Raw genomic sequence first — 17,898 nt, 5'->3', positions numbered from 1 at the left:
CTGAAGCTCAGCTTCTGGAAAAGCCCAATGATGCAGATGCAGTTGCAGAGGTGACTGTAGTATGTAGCACAAGTAGTGGTCTAGTGTTGTATTAGAGTGCTCCTACTTTGATGACTTAAAAGGCTTGATTCTGACCGATTACCATAAATATATTTAATCTCATTCATATAATAGCAGTGTACTTTATTATCTTTTTACATCATTCGCTATATTTCTATTTTATGTAACAAATGCATTAAGTTACATGTGGAAGTTACATTTCCACTATGCTGGGAAATGGTTCAACTAAATATTGTACAATATTTAAAATGATTATCTTTTGTACAATAATAGCATTGATTACAGATTTTTTTGACAACGGCATTTATCACTTACATTCTTGAAGAGTGGGGCTTATAGAGTAGCTTACAGCTTGCAAATAATTCTAATTCTAATTCTGTGCACTCTTTAGCTGTCTAGTCCTGTTGTGCTGTTCTTGTATAGAAGTATGAATTAATCACTTTAAAAAGAATTGAAAACGATGCCTCAAATCCCATGTTTTGGCTTCCTGTGTTCCTTTAGTACTTTAACTAATAAATATAAACAACATCTTAGCCCCACCACAGAAATCCAAAACACGGAGTGAAGCCAACATTTTTGACATGAAACTGATTAACAGAGCTCTTGACTCTACTGTTAAACATGAATTTAAATGTACATTCAAATTACTTTATTTATCTAATAAATAAATGAAGTTGCAAAAAGCCTATTTCCATCCACATTTCCTCCTTCTCAAGAATCTATATGCATACAGTATGTAGTACACATTTAGCACACTCAAATTATCCCATATTTGGGCTATAATTTAAGGGTGTTATTGTAATGTTTGAAGAAAAATTTTAATTGTTTCTTATTTCATTCCAACAGGCTAAAAAGGTGAAGGAGACCCTGAAAGAGCCTGGAGAAAAAGAAATAGCTGCCAAGGAGAGCAGTCCCACCAGCCCCTCAGACTTAGCTAAGCTGGAGAGCACAGTCCTTCCCATTCTTGAGGCCCAGGCAAGCACGCAACCAAAGGATGATGAGGAGAAACTCACTGACACACTAAAGACCAGGCGTAAATTAGAGGTGCTTCCTCTCTCACCTGACTCGCCCAGCTCAGAAGAAGACAGAGAACTTTCTGAGAAGAAAAATACCACTGGTACCCCAAAGAAAAAACTCCTTGTGCCCACAGATTCATTGGATGACAGCAGTGAGAGCTTTGGAAAAGAAAGCCCTGTGTCTGGGGATGAGGAGGATTTCATTCGAAAACAGATCATGGAAATGAGTGAGAATGAGGATGCTTCTCCATCTGATGAGGAAAACCTAATCCGGCGAAAGATCAGAGACGAGGAGAAGAAACGGACGGAGCAGAAAACTGACATCAGGACATCAGGAAAAGCCAGACGACTTCTCAAGAAGAGCACCATAAGCCCAGATGATGAAGAAGACAAGCAACTCTGCTCCTCATTGAATAAACCTGAGACAGAGAAAGAAGTGGGACCAGAACCGAAAGAAGGGGAGCCAGAGAGTGGCATCGCAGTTCGTAAATTCCGAACTATGGAGCTCAACGCAACGAGCACCCCTATGCGTGTACCTAATGATGATGGAGAGCTTGAAATGGAAAGCCTCACAGACTCACCAGATGACCGGTCCAGAGGTGAGGGGTCATCCAGTCTGCATGCATCCAGTTTCACTCCTGGCACATCTCCAACATCCCTCTCCTCTCTGGATGAAGACAGTGATAGTAGTAGCCCCAGCCATATCCGCACTGGTGAGGGGAAACAACACAGAAAAGCCAAACACAGACAACCTGGCCAGATGCTACCAACTATTGAAGACTCTTCTGAGGAAGAAGAGTTACGGGAGGAGGAGGAGCTGCTCAGGGAACAAGAGAAACAGAAGGGATCTGGGAAAAAGTCCAAGAAAGACAAAGAAGAGATTCGCCAGAGGAGACGAGAGCGTCCAAAGACACCACCGAGCAACCTCTCTCCCATTGAAGATGCCTCACCAACCGAAGAATTAAGGCAAGAGGCTGAAATGGAGGAGATCAGACGCTCATCCTGCTCTGATTTCTCCCCCAGCATTGAGTCTGAGCCTGAAGGGTTTGAAATCAATGCTGCAAAGATTGCAGCCGTCCAGAAAAGTTATCAACTGCCTACATCAGTATCTCTTCACTCCCCAACTGATGATCAAAATGCTGACAAACCACAGATAAAACCTCTCAAAACCGCTGATGAGGCTTATGAAGAGATAATGCTGAGGGCTAAGTCTCCAACAGTTGAGAAACATGAGATCCAACCAGGGAAAGAGTCCCTTTATGGAGGAATGCTCATTGAGGACTATGCCTACGAGTCCCTTATTGATAGTTCAAAAGCCGAATCAGAGAAGATCATTGTTCCTCCTCAGCCCAAAAAGCTGAGATCACCAGATGAAGTTTACGAAGACATGATAAAGAAAAGGAAGGAGTTCATGCAGCTGGAGCAGGAATATCAAAAGATGCAGCCAGTAAAAGAAAGCACCAAACCAGAAATTGTTTTGCAACCTGCTGAGTGTACCATCTCCAAAAGCAGTACAGTAACACTAGGAAAGGATGGGAAGCCATTGCTTGATGCTGAAGCTGCCTATGAAGAGCTCATGAAGAGAGTTCTGACTCCTGGAACGAGTCCAACTCAACAGGAGCCAGAGGTTGAAGGCACAGCATCTAGAAGGGCACTCCACCCCATTCCAGACTTAAAGGTGACACAGTGCTCTTCAGGAGAATTGTCTTCTGATGAAGAGATGAGTGTGATTAAAAAGGGAGAAGAAACAACTGCTTCATCAGAAACACCAGTAGTAACATCACCTATGGAAACTGAGCCTGTAGCGGTGGTTTGTGAGGTTCCTCCATCATCCACATCAGATAAGCAACCTCAGACCACCATTGCAGCATCCCAGTCTGATGTTGTAGATTTATCCAGTGCACCCCCAAGACCATCAGCTCCTGTGGTTGCCAGTGTATCACCCTTACCTACCGTCCCCCAGTACACACCCACTACACCCAGCTTAGTGTCAACTGCCCCACCTGTGCCCCCTAAGCCAAACATCCTACGCAGGGCTAACTCTCAGGAAAAAGCGGATGTACCTGTTGCACCTCCACTGCCTCCTCCCACCCCACCAAAGCCTACAGTTTTCCCCAGGAAACCTCCAGTTCCACTTCCAGCTCAGGCTCCAGCAACTCCAATCAGGCCAGAACCAATGGCATTGACTACAGCTCAAGGATCATCTGTAAGACAACCAGTCACACCAACATACAAACCTCATGTTCCCCCTCCAGTTCCCCCAAAGCCATCCATTCCCGCTGGGATGACATATAGCCACAGGCCAGGGGATGGTGTCAAACCACCAATTGCACCAAAACCTGGCTCCCAGCCATCTTCGCCTGCCCATGTCCCACATCCACCAAGACCCACTGTACTTGCCACAAGCCCCACTGACGTAGCCCTGAATCTGAGTCCCTCTTCTGAAAGCAAGCAGTTTCACCCCTCACCAAAGTCTCCTTCTTCACCAAGATATGCCAGCAATCTTCGTGACACTTATGTGGTCATCACATTGCCATCTCAGCCCAGTTCTCCAGTAGAGGGTGTCTCAACCCAAGCCCCCTCTAGTCCTGGTCCAGCATCTCCTTCACGACAAGCTCAACCCCAAAGTTATCATCAACCACAGCCTCAACCTCAATCATATCCACAGCAACATCCACAACTACCCCCTCCGCAAACAACCAGGGTGCCTCTGGCATACACACGAGTCACTGAGTCTGTAGAAAGCCAAGAGATTTGTGGCCCAGAAAAACATGTATCTAGTTCTTGTCATATTATTGAAGCTATATCTGCCTCGGCACAGCCACCTGTGGTTATGCCTAACCATGTCTCTCAAGTGGTCACTACTGAAGTCCAAAGAACCACTGTCTCTGTTGTACATGAAAGGACACCACCTCCAATGCCAGCTCCAAGAGCAAATGGTGTTCCAATCTCAATGGAGAAACCCCAACTGCCAGCACAGAATGGACAGGCCTACCAACCTGGTGAGGTGGTAGACCTTAGGACCATGAAGGTGGACCCAGAATCAGACATGAAAGGTGTGGATCTATCTGCTGGCCCAGAGTCAAGACATCAGTCCTTTGCAACTGACGTCAATGCTCGTCAGAACAGTGCAGTGCAGTCACCTGTGGTCAACCTCAGCGCTGAATCATCCACTGTTTCCATTGTTACTGATAGCATCACCATCGTTACCTGCGCTGCCACTATCCAGCGGTATGACAGTGTAGACACCTCACAAGCATCTTCAGTGCCCCTTCAGCTAACAAAAAACAAATCATTTGAGCCTATTTCTCAAATTATCTATCGACCAATTGATTCTCAGCCCTCCACCACTACCAATGCAGAGATTCCCATCAACCTCTCAGTTGGATCAAGCACAGGTGGAGGAACCTTCCAGACCCCTCCTATCACTGTCGCACCCACTCCTGTTCCAGGTTGTGTGGCCAATGGATTAACTACGGGTACAGCTACAGTGGCAGGAGCCGTGGACCTTAGCACAACAAAACCATTCAACACTGTGGTATCAGTGGATGCTGCTTCTGCAGAAGTGGTGACAGCTGTGATCACAGAGGATGATGGCAAACCTGTGGATCTAACTGCAGGGAAAAGAGCCGTATGTTGTGATGTTGTATACAAGCTCCCATTCGCAGGAAGCTGTACCACTCAGCAGCCCACCACACCTCTGCCCGAAGACCGTTTTGGATATCGAGATGACCATTACCAGTATGACCGCTCACCCTATGGCATGAGAGGCTTCGGTGGAATCAAACCGTCGATGTCTGACACTAACCTGGCAGAAGCTGGACTCTTCTTCTACAAGAGCAAGAACAGCTATAATTTCAATGGCACCACAGAGGGTGCAGTAGACCTTACCTCAGCAAAGATTTCCGATGCAGGTCAGTGCAGCGACATTGCAGACCTCTCACTGAAATGTCACTTCGAACTGCCTCCACTCATTCACGGCTAATACATGTGGCATTTTTGTTTTGTTTTTTGTTTGTTTCATCCTTTATCATCCTGATTTGCATGGACGTTCAATTTTCTTTGTTTTTTGTTCTTTCGTGATGATATTTTTGCATGTGCCTGCATGCTGTTACATATTGTTTGGGCTTGTCGCACTTCTGGAGATTGGAGTTTTTATTTTTATTTTTTTCCCTTTTTCTGCCTTTTTCATAATTTGGATGAAGCATGGCTTACTGTTTACTTCTTCAACGTTGAACTAGTCTGTATTATTTGGATTCAACTGATATTTTTGACTTTTGACAGGTGAAGCTGTGGACTACTCCAAAAAAGGGGCATATGCAGGAATGACAATTCCACCTTATTCGCAAGCCAGAGTAACAGGTGCTGTTGGTACACTCTTTGGCACAAGCAGTGTCTTAAGGTCATCAAATGGGGTGGTCTATTCTTCTGTCGCAGCACCAATCCCATCTACATATGCCATTACCACCCAACCTGGGTCCATCTTTAGTACTACATACAACACCCTCTCGGGTATGCATACCAGTGACACCATGCCATCCCTGTCCAACCTCCAGAACTTGCCACTTACACGGTCCCATAGTTTCCTCTCTACCATCTCCACTACTGCAACAGGAGAGCAAGGAGATGCCCCACTGAATCTGGAGATCTCCAAGGAGGGCACCACTGCTGCTGATGGTGTCACCACCACAACAACCTCACTATCCCTTGACACCTACACTGACGCGTCCCTGGAGGCCATAGCTGCCTCACTGGAGGCTCTGTCCTCACCCATGGTTCCTGGGGATGGCCAGTACCAGGCAGAGCGTGAGAGGCTAGAGATGGAGAAGCTCAAGCAACAGCGCCTGGCTGAAGAGTTAGAGTGGGAGCGCCAAGAGATACAACGTTTCCGTGAACAGGAGCAACTCATTGTACAGAAGGAGCTGGAGGAGCTGCAGGCCATGAAGCAGCATATCCTGGCCCAGCAAGAGGAGGAGAGACAGGCTCACCTTATGATGCAAAAAGAGACCTATGCCCAGCAGCAGCAGCAGCTTGAGCAGATTCAGAGGCTCCAAGAGCAGCTTCGTGTGCAACTGGAGGAGCAAAAGCTTCGACAGATGTATCCAGGTGGAGACATACCGGGGCATGGCCCACAGGAGGCAGTCGTCCTAGGACCTGATGGCACAGTGCTGTCCCGAAAGATCACAGATAGCGGGTGCCAGACAGATGAAGAGGATGATGCAGTCAGCAAAGCTTACACAGCAGGGAGGAAGAAGAGAAGTGGTAAAAAGAGTGTTGATAGTTGCGTGCAGACTGATGATGAGGATCAAGAGGAGTGGGAAGCTCAGTCAAGAGGCCGGCGAAGCCGTCCTCGCACTGCAAGGGGAGATAGAAGTGGGCAGTCAGACATGTCTCTTCAAGCCCACACAGAGATCTCTATACAGACTGACACAGAGGGGAACATAAGAATGGACACCAGAATGGAGCTGTCTGATTCTGAAAGGACCTCACCAAAGAAACGACCCACTCCCTTAGAAATAGGCCAGTCCCCCAACCTCAAAGCTGAGTCCTCCACCCTTCAAGCCCCTCCCAAATCTCCCAAAGTACTCTATTCCCCTATATCCCCCTGTATATCTCCTAGCAAATCCCTTGAGTTTGTGTCCTATGAGAAATCATTGGGTGACACAAGCCCACAAAAACTAAGAGGAAGTACTGAACCATCCAAAGTCTCTCCAGCAAGTCCTAGGGGACCAAAGGCCATGCAGAGATCCATGTCTGACCCTAAGCCCATGAGTCCAACAGGAGAAGAAAGAGCGTCATCTGGTACACAGTATGGCGATAGCTACACTGTGAGTATATGATTATCACTCTAATGGACACAAATGTAAGAAATGACATAAACACTGGCATATAATAATACACAACTGGGTTTATTTTGTCTTTATGAAAATGAGGGCCTTATTTGTGCTTGAACTTTCCTTAGTGATTAGTACTATGCATTACAACTTGATAATATACCATCATAATACTAAAATGATGTTGCAGGGTCAGTTTTGTTTCTCTCTGGCTCATTATTGCAGCCTTAGGTTTTACCGTATTTTCATTCAGCTTGTTAAATTAATGTGATCCATTCATAGCAGGCCCTTTCCAAGACACTGCTGCTGTAAAGGAGATTTATTTATGTTAGCGTTTAAGTTCCTTCTAAGCCATAGCTTTTGATACTGGTGGAATTCTCTGAATGATTTTCACCTCTCCATATTTCAAATATGGTGCTTTTCATTGCAAATTAGACCTGGTAACAATGTGGGTTAATATGTCATAGTAGGTTTTTTTCAATACACACAAATTATGTTTTGGCTGATTGATACATTGCCCTTCAGGGTAACATTTGACGTGTCTCAAATATATCTTTATAAGTGTGATAGAATTATAAGCAATGATAATTGCATCACTGCATAAACTAAAATAAACTAAAATCACCAGTGTTTCACCTTGTTAACTTCACTGTAGAGGCCAATGAGAAAATAACTCACCCGATACTTAAATTAAATTTTAAGAGATTTTAAAGAAATTGTTTAAATTATTCCTATGGACTAATGCAGTCAAAGAATTATTTGTCCAAGTATAACTAACCATTAACAATTATTGCCCAGCACCAAGAAGCAATACCATAGTCTGTCATGTCATACTCATGTACAACCTGGAGATTGAATAGAGCACTGACTTTATGGACTTACACACAAGTAAATTTAATGTTATATTTAAGTGAATATAATGCTAAATTAGATTCGAATTATGAAGTGTACTCATCTGAAAATTATGTTGTGTACTGCCACTGTTTCTATCCTTTTCAATTCATTCTCCATGGCATCGGTGTGACCTCAGACTAGGGGATGTGACAAACCCTCTAATTTCTGGCTTATAGTGACAGTTGTGAAGTTAACAAATGCAGACTGGAATGTTCATTATGTGAATGCTTAAATTCTGCATTATTCCACTAAGATTCATGCACTTCTGCCGTATTATGCGTTTTGAGCAGCACTTGAAGTAAACTGTTACCCACAAAGCTCTAATTTCATTGTGGGTCGCAGACATACAGGGGGACATGCAGCGAAGTAAAAAGAAATAACTGAAAGATTTATTCATAGGTTACACACACCCACTTAGGCTTCTTATTTTGCTTCTGGCCCTCATGGGGTATGGAAGTCAGTTTTCTGCCTGGGCGATTCACTGTTGAGAACCTCATACATACATAAAAGGGTGGGCAAAAAGCTGAGCTTGCAAGAAAATATTGAGCTGTCAGAGATCCATAGAGGCCTAATGTGAATAAATTACTTCTTTTGAGACCACACTTAAGAAGGTACAATTTAGTGAGCAGTGGGGAACATTTATGGGCAGGAATACATATCTTACTGGGAAGCACAAAGGGTGATCAATAAACTGTTTTCCAACAAGCTTTCATGCAGTCATACACACCATGTTTTAGTCATAACGTAGTATAATTAAGGCATAGAGACATTAGAATTGATCCACTTTCCCCCTATTTTTGCCCCTTGTTAATTTGATTGCATAATTGAAATCATGCAAGATTTAGCAATTCTCTCAAGTTAATTTAATCTGTATAATAAGGTTCAGAGAAAGTCATTTTTCAAGTTCTGCAGAGTATATCCAGCTGACTCATTCTTGTGGGGAAAAAGAAAGCTGTTTGAAGTCCTACAGTCCTTATAGGTTTTTGTTTATTTTTTTCCCACAGGGGAAAGGCTCAGGTGGCACACCAACAGGTACTCAAAAGAAGGTGAAGAGGACTCTCCCCAATCCACCCTCAGAGGATGAGTCAACTGCCAGTGGCCAGACAGCATACAGCACTGGTTCTGCCCGCCGGAGAATGTGCCGCAATTCTAACATGGCACGTGCCAAGATCCTACAAGACATTGATCGTGAGCTGGATCTGGTGGAGCGTGAGTCCTCCAAGCTCCGCAAAAAGCAGGCAGAGCTAGATGAAGAGGAGAAAGAGATTGATGCCAAGCTTAGGTACTTGGAGATGGGCATTAATCGCAGAAAAGATGCGCTACTGAAGGAGAGGGAGAAGAGGGAAAGGGCCTATTTGCAGAGTGTGGCTGAAGACAGAGACTACATGTCAGACAGTGAGGTCAGTAACATCCGGGAGACAAGAGGTGGCCGCGGAGGTGGTGAAGATGAGGAGATTGGAGGTCATGGTCTTGAACGTCCCAGGACAGCACCACAGTCAGAACTGGATGAGTTTGTCCCACCTCAAACCAAACATGAGTATGGGAAATACTCACAATACCAGTACCCTCAAAGCCAATACCAGCAGTCTCTCTACCAGACCCCCCAGTCCTACCAGTCTCAATCTATCTACTCATCTGTCCCCTCGCTCACTAGCTCCCAGCAGCAAAGCTACCACCAGATGCTCCTGCTCCAGCAGAAAGCAGCCAGGCAAGCAGCCCTCCTCTCAGAACTGGATGCAACCAAATATGATGTCATCAGCCGCCAGCCTGATCCCACATCATCCGCCTACCTGGGAGTCAAATATGACAAGTATGGCAACCACCTGGACCTGCGAGCCTTAGAAGGGGGAAGTATTGCAGGTAGCCCCATGTCAACTGTCTCTGATTCCTATTATACAGATGTGGACCACCATACACCCCGTAGTTACATGCTGCTGGAAGATGCTGCAGAACTGGCCAAGGGCTCCACAGGCCTATCCTCGTCCTATAGCCTGGCTGAGAGGGAGCTAGCCAAGGCAGAGAAGTTGCTGCGCAGAAGTGCAGCAGATCTAGGGTCTACTGACTACTTGGGTTCCACCTCCAGACTCCATACTTATGGAAAGACCCCTGATGAGGAGGATTCGATGGAGGAGCCCTATGAACTGAAGCTCCTGAAGCAGCAGCTGAAGCAAGAGTTCAGGAGAAGTACGGCTGGGACAGAAAGCTTAGAACAACTGACAGGTCTCTCCCACCACTACTATACCCCTAGCTCTGGCATCTCTAGTTACTCCCAAAGACACTACCCAAAGTCAGAGAAGTATAGCATCAGTAGACTTACTCTAGAGAAGCAGGCAGCTAAGCAACTTCCAGCATCCATGTTGTACCAAAAACACAAGACTCCACTAATAGATCCTAAGATCTCCTCCAAGTACTCCTCTATTACGGACAGCAGAGGTTTGGAGACAGACTATACCAGTTATCTGGGGACTACCAGTGGATCCCCAAGATCCAGCCGACTCATGCAGGATGAGATTACCTTCGGCCTACGCAAGAATATTGCAGAGCAGCAAAAATACCTGGGTTCCACCTTGGGTGCCAACTTGGCTGGTTCGCTAAACCTGGGCCAGGGCTTGGGCTTGGACTCTGCCTATCCTAGTGGTAGCCGCTCTAGACCCTCATCTAGACCTACTTCTTGCTATGGCCTGGACTTGTCCATCAAAAGAGACCCTTCCAGCTCATCCCTGAGGCTTAAGGGGGACGGTGAAGCATCTGGGGATGGGTCAAGCTACCAGACCCCGTCTGGTCGCACCAAACCTACCAGTCTGCCTATTGTGCAAAGTGGCCGTGGTCGAATCCCCATAGTGGCCCAGAACTCAGAGGAAGAGAGTCCACTGAGCCCTGTTGGGCAGCCTATGGGCATGGCCCGGGCATCAGCAGGACCTCTGCCACCCATCTCTGCTGATTCAAGAGACCAGTTTGGTTCCTGCCTATCCTTGCAGGACTCCCAGCAACAGCAGCATATCAGGGAGGAGCCAACCAGGGGTAGGGGCTATGCGCTGCTGGATGACCTTCAGGGCACCATGTCAGACAGTGAAGGTAAAAAACAGCCTTGTCACAACATCACACTTTTCCTATTCAGTGTTTCATCTTGGGGACTGTTTGGATGTGGTACTTCTTGCATGCACTCTGTAACGTTCATGATATTTAGCTGCTGTCTATTTATCAAATGTCAACGTGTGTCTGTTGTCTTTTTTCATGTTTTCATGTTTATCCGTGTATCTCAGTGAATGTAGCCTATCTCTTCTTTTTTTATTTTCTATGTCAATGTATTAGGTTTAACTGTTGAGTTTTGGCTTGCATGCATGTCTTTGTCCATCTTGCAGTCTTTTCTGTTGGGGTTTGTTTGAATGTATCCTTATGCATGCATTGTATTTCTGTCTGTATTCCAAATATTGGGTAACATTTTTCTATATTAGTTCATTGCATGACACCATACAGTATATCTTTCTCTTACAGCTATATTGTGTGGGAGGTTTTCCTCCTCGAATAGCAATATCTCTCTTGTGGCAGCCTGCATTTTATTTAGAGCATACTGTCATCTGTAACTGTTTCAACACGGCCACTTGAAAAATGAAGCTTTGTCCTTTAAGTCTTAAAGAAGATTTCCATAGTCTTTCAAATCCTTCTTGTTAAGCACACAAGGCTTGAGCCACAATAGCAGAATAATCCTTCTTCAAAACTCAGGTCAGATTTGCAAAGAACATGCTTTTTTTGTCATTAATGATACACTGAAAAAGTGCCTCCACAACAAAATTAATGTAATTGGTACAGGATGTTGTCAATCTAGACAACTCTTTGAAAATAATAATTCTTCTTTCAAAATGATAGTATATTGAAATCCGATATATGTAGTATATTTTTGGATCCTAGGATAGTTGATCTGTGCTGTGAATGCTGGACATTGTTGGTATATTTTGTGATTGTTATTTAAGTTTATTAAGTTTATTTAAATATATTTTTGGATTAAATGCATTTGTCGTGATATCAAGTTATAGGTCAACTCAATAGGTAAACTATGTTTTAAATGCATGTTATTTGACTGCAACACTAATTTATGTGTAATAAATATAAAACCTTAACTTGCATGTCTTGTTGTGAGTACTTGCATGGATGTATCGTTATACATCAGTGACTTCTATGTTGCATGATACACATTTATGCCTTCTCTTTTAATCTTTGTGTTTTTTTATAAGACCTGTAAGTATTACTGCCTCACCTAATAGAAAAAGTACATACTATTTTACAAATGCTCATAGATTAAAAACTAATCAAAAAGTTAAGCTTATGTATATTGCCAATGCTTATTCTGCAGATAATTACAGCCATGACTAAAACCTTTTTTTCATCATTGCCTTCTTTGTCCGTACATAATAATTCAAGTGTGATCAAAACAGCTTGGAACTGGGAAATTTTTTGAGCTGAAGAGAGAGCAGTGTTGCCATAAAAGGGGATGCAACATGTGTCAGTTTTTAATGCCAAAGTTCAGGCTCTCGAGAAGATGCCATTGTTTATCCTTTTGGTTTGGAAGTTTAAAAAAATCCCAGTTCTGAGCTGTCTTGAATGCAGCATTACTATTTGACACTTGTTGATGGCATCACATGGGTCCCAGTATTATGCGATGTAAATCCATTTGCCTTGGTTCCAGCCCTAAGTGATTCCCTGATGGCTTTGAACAGAGACGATGCAACCACTGGTAGAGTATTAGTTCAATTCTCCAATCATCCATAAGCTAACATCTTAACTTGCACCAGAAGTCAAATGCACATCTCAATAAAATGATAACTAAATGTTGGGGAAGTTTAAGGCATTCAACAGATGGTGAACAGTGACCGCTTGAACATGCCATCCTTAAAACAAATTCCTTTAGAATGACTTCCTAACTGAATTATGAATCCTCAATAAAACAGACAAACATTCCCGAATTTTAAACTGCAAAGCTACACATCACGCATGGTTTGGAGGGAGCACATGCACATTGATAACAATTGAAGTTAGAGGATAGTGAGAAATATACAGTATACCCAACATTTACACTCATAATAAAATCACCACACTATACAGGCTTAGATTCAAATGTTATTTTTGCTGCTTATATAACTGTAATATTGTTGCTTGGAATCCTTTTGACAAGAAAGTAAAATATTAATGGCCCTTGTATTTTCCTCATATCTGTCCCTCTATCCCCATAACAAATGAATATTGTCCTTTCACAAATGGACTTCCCCTTAAAAGCATGTATTCACCTTTCAATGAATTGAAGAAACCAGTTCCCTGCGGTAGGATAAATAAGGACAGATTCTCTGATTGGTTCTGAAGTGATGCTTGTTTTTATTCCTGAAGCCTACCACCTTAGACGAGAAGAGACCGACTGGTTTGATAAACCTAGAGACGGACGGTCAGAAAACGGACAGGAGAGGAGACAGGTGACAAAGGAAAAACACACACACACAAACACATACACCCTCATCCACTCACACGGTCGTCATGCAATCTAGATGCAGTTGTTACACTCGTATACACAGTAGCAAAAGGCACTTGGGCCACATGAGCCTGCATGTTTTCAAGGTATCCATACTTAACTGTTCTCAGTTTATCTTGTGCTTACATAACATCTCACCGGTGTGTATGTGTCACAGGGGAAAGGCCCATACTACCCCTTCCCTCACCTCAGGGTCAAACTGCAGAGGGATCCAAAAGACCGCAGTGTCTCAGGTAAAGGTATCACAAATTACTCCTTTTTATTCAATAACATCAACAGCAGCAGCACACTAACAATAGCGGGACACAGGCCCTACCAGGAATAATATATGTGTTCAAAGGGGCATGTAATACAAGCTATTGTGATACATGCTATAATGCATGCATTAGATATTACTGACCCCATTGCTTGTTTACCGTATCAAATATGCAATGTGTATAGCATACACATTAAGTGTTTTCATTCAGCTGCATTTAAATGATCATAAAATAGAATGCAGTAATTCAAAATGATTAACAAATGATAAATACAATAAAATGAAGTACAAATTAATATTCATCATAACCTCTCATGAGGTTAATACTATAGAGCATGAATAGTATGTTTCATGCATCTATTTACTTGATATTTATGCCAAACCTCAACAAACTGGCAAGTCACTTCTCCTACCGTAGCGTTCCATCATACCACTCCTTCAGGGCCAAAGCAGGCAGACATTTCATTTCCTGGCTTCTTTGTTGATTTGGCTCTTCTCCACACTCATCAGTCATTGCCATGCTCAAAATGGCGTATCCTTCACACACTGGATTATCTTATGCAATTAACAAGCGGCCCACAAAGGAAGCATTTTGTTTACGAGGACTGGGTGCTGAACTGACTCATTTTGTCCCAGCGATTTTGTTCTCGCCTCCGTAAGTGTTTGATAAAGGGAGGGAGGTTCTGGTTCTGTGTAGTTGAAGGCTTATTAATGTGTGATCCCTGGAAGGATACAGTAAATAATAGGTCAGATGATTTGTGTATAATCAGTACAGGGGTTGGAATGTATGCTGGTGTCTGTGTATGAGTTCACAGTTTCTCTTTTCTTCTGTCTTGTCTGTCTTTGGTGTGTGTGTATGTGTGTGTGTGTGTGTGTGTGTATGTACAGAGAGAGAAAGAGGGTGAATAATGCCTAGGCTAGAGATTACAGTTGTATTAATGTATCTATTTCTGAGTACCACTCACCTGTGTTTTGTTTCTCTTCCTAACCAGGAAATGGACTAGGTATCCGTGTGGTTGGAGGGAAAGAGGTTCCGGGAAGTAATGGAGACATCGGAGCCTATGTTGCCAAAGTCCTACCTGGTGGAGCTGCAGAACAGACAGGGAAGATTCTAGAAGGTAAGGTCCCTCACTAAACGCTACATCTGTTCTTCAATCAGTTTGATGTGCTAAGAAAAAAAAACATGCGATGGAAGACAATGCTGTGTCTACCTATTCTGTTGATGCACTCATCTTTTGCTGCCAGGTGTAAAGAAATAAGATGGAGATTTGTTTTCATATCTTTCTATCCTACATCCGTTTTTAAGATCCTTAAACATGTGATTTACATGCGTAACTGCATCTGAGATACCTCGAGGTTGACAAAATTGAATCAGAATTGGACATGCGATGTGTGTGAGAGAGGCAGAGCAATGACAAAAATAGGACTTAATTTGCATTTAGTTTTATCACCTCCCAGCAATGGGCCATGACTCAGATTTTGTCATGAAAAAGGAGAAAGAAAAAGGAAAGCTTACAGGTAGAGGGTTTATAAAGCAATGGAGTTGTGTTTTCATTGGATCTTTCAGGTGAATTATGAGTGATAGGAATGGAGATTCAGTCTAATGATTAGCACATAATATATCATATATTCCATCATATATACAATATATAATTTTCAATAAATGATGTACTAGCTATCCATACGGTTAAATGAATATGCAAGCAGTACCACTACTTATGTGTCTGAATAGAATGAATCAGCTGTAACTATTTATTAAACCAAGCCAGTAGCCATTGTACGCTAACCCACAGATATACAACCTGTGATCTCAGCCTTACACACCTCTCACTGACACTACCTCAGGATAAATTGCTGTGTGGTATATTAACCGGAACACATTTCATGAGGTGTATTGATTTCACAGGAGGTAGGCTGGGGACAGTTAACCCCTCTCACCCTCTCAGTCTCTCTATCAGTCTAATTATAGTCCCCTTTCATCTCTCTGTGCTGAGGGCCACGGTAAATTGGTAAACCTGCGGCCCCCGCCTTTGTGAAGCCGCCACACTGGTGATCTATGGGTGGTGAGACAGGGAAAGAGAAACACAGCCTGGTTTGGACCTGTGTAGTGAGCTACCCATCTGCCTGCGCTCTGTGGATGTGTGTGTGTGTGTTTGAGTGTGGGCGAATCCTCTTCTCACTTTCTGTTCTCGCTTGCTCTCCTTCCTTTTCCTCCTTCTCACAATCCACATGACTGTTTCTCTCTACCTCTCTGTCCCTCTCTGCGCTCCTGCCATCACCTCGCCTGTCTTTATCGTCTCTGTCCATTTCAGTCTCAATCCATCCACCTTCCGTTCATCTCGTTGCCTCTTTCACCTTCCATCCTATTTCCCGCTTCACATCCTTCGTTTCTCCCTCCATCCCTCCATTGCCTCCTTCATCCCTTTATCCCTTCCACCACCTCTCCTCCACCTCTCTCTGATTTCCTGTGGCTTTTAAATGAGCTGTCTGCTGTCTACAAAATCACTTTTAAGTATTGTCCAGCTCTAACCAGGGTATTAATGCATGGACAGGCAGAAGATTCTGCAAGCAGTGTAATTTCCCAAACACTTCTCCACCTTACACTACTCCATTCTTCTCTACTCCACTCCTCTTTACCTTAATCTAGTATTGTCTAGTATTGTAATCTGTAATTGTCCAGCCCATCCTAGACTAGTCTCGTCTATGCATAGGCAAATAATGTTGATGATTGTTTCAGTCCAAGAGTCAAGATGCATCTGTGGTGTTGTTAGTGGAGATGACAACTCAACCATGGTAACACCCATAACCCTGTCATCAGCACTGAGCAGAATGACTGCAATGTACTTTGGCTCTGCCAGCGGGAACATGGCATCTCACTCTGGTGGTGTGAATATGGGGAAATGTTGTCAAATCTAGCAGGTGTAGAGGCCTGGTGTCATAGAGGGAGAGAGAGAGAGAGAGAACGAGAGAGAGAGTGCGTATACATGTGTTTGTTTGTCTGATCACTGAAATGTAAGTTTCTTTGAATGTCTGCAAAGTGCAACATACATGCAAGTCATACATCCAATTCAATGAATGGTATCAGAATGAAACTACAGCAGCTTCCATGTCACTCACACACGCAGCTCGAGAGTACCATCGCAAACAGAGGACCCTCCTGTTACGCTGTTTCAAACTGTGTAAGTCCTGCCAGAGAGCAGGGTGTGCTTTGGGTGATGTAGTGGTTTTTTGCTGTGCCGTGTGGACTCATATGAGCTGTCACTGCTGAACTTACTGTAAGTTAAGGGTCAATTCCTTCTCTGCTCAAGGAGACACTTGTCATTGCTGGAGCAGATCGGGGAAAATACTTGATTGGATTTTAAATGCTTTACAAGTCATAATTTACGTTTGAAAAAAAGTGTAGCACATGATCTATCTTATCTTGCACATTATGTTACTTTTAAATCTATTTCATTGTCTGGCCAGATAAATCAAGTGCACCTCAAATAGTTGAATTACAATGAAGACATTTTTGAGTTCATTTTTACCCAAATCTGTGCCTGAGTGCTCCACATGCAGCTTTGTCACACAGCTGCTATTTGGGTTGCCTCCAGCAGTTATCCCACCTGTTTTGGCTTGCAAGTTGATGCAGATGTCGTTTCAGTGTACAGAACTTTCAAGAATCAGAGCCTCTTTGAAAGTTTGACCAGTCCTTTTAAAGGATTACACACTCTTAATTGAATCAAATTATATATTAGACCCCTTATTTTCATTGACTTTGGCCTGGTCACTCATCCTCATCAATTCTCATCCTCATGAATTTGTTGATTAGAATATATTGATCCCTTTCAGAATTTAAACAGCTGCTCACGTATAGTCTTTTACTTGCATACCTTTGCAATTCTTTGTTTTTTGTTTGAGGTGAAAGTTTATATATAAAGATAAAAGTATGGAATCAATAGACACTAATTTTGTATATTTTGGACTGCTTGTGTATCCCTGTGTGCAATTTGTAAATTGTAATTTGTAATTGTAAATTTGTAAATGTGTGTAGGAATGCAAGTCCTGGAGTGGAATGGCGTTCCTCTGACGGGGAAGACCTACGAAGAGGTGCAAGGGCTTGTGGGACAGCAGTGCAGCGAGGCTGAGCTATGTGTCAGACTGTGAGTATATACTTTGCCACTCCATCTAGTTCTCCCCCCACCTCTCTCTCTCTTTCTCATGCTCTCTCTTTCTCCTCATCCCTTGCTCATCCTTCTCTCATATTTCTGTCTCTTTATCTCCTTTCTCATTCTCTCTCGTCATCACTCTCAAATCCATCTTCCTCTCTGTCTCTTGCTA

General features: G+C 43.4%; 1 protein-coding gene across 1 annotated transcript in view; it reads left to right on the top strand.

Moving 5' to 3' along the window:
* pcloa (piccolo presynaptic cytomatrix protein a) overlaps positions 1-17,898 on the top strand; it is a 55,402-nt gene that overhangs the window by 22,786 nt on the left and 14,718 nt on the right. Inside the window, exons 5-12 of the mRNA XM_071905641.2 lie at positions 916-4,990; positions 5,361-6,904; positions 8,809-10,879; positions 12,489-12,536; positions 13,184-13,266; positions 13,480-13,555; positions 14,571-14,696; positions 17,612-17,720. Coding sequence (XP_071761742.1) covers positions 916-4,990; positions 5,361-6,904; positions 8,809-10,879; positions 12,489-12,536; positions 13,184-13,266; positions 13,480-13,555; positions 14,571-14,696; positions 17,612-17,720 — 8,132 coding nt within the window. The remainder of the gene's footprint in view (positions 1-915; positions 4,991-5,360; positions 6,905-8,808; positions 10,880-12,488; positions 12,537-13,183; positions 13,267-13,479; positions 13,556-14,570; positions 14,697-17,611; positions 17,721-17,898) is intronic.

This window comes from Centroberyx gerrardi, chromosome 24, assembly GCF_048128805.1.
Source record: "Centroberyx gerrardi isolate f3 chromosome 24, fCenGer3.hap1.cur.20231027, whole genome shotgun sequence".
In the NCBI taxonomy this organism is placed as follows: domain Eukaryota; kingdom Metazoa; phylum Chordata; class Actinopteri; order Beryciformes; family Berycidae; genus Centroberyx; species Centroberyx gerrardi.
This window is presented reverse-complemented; position numbering and strand designations above follow the sequence as displayed.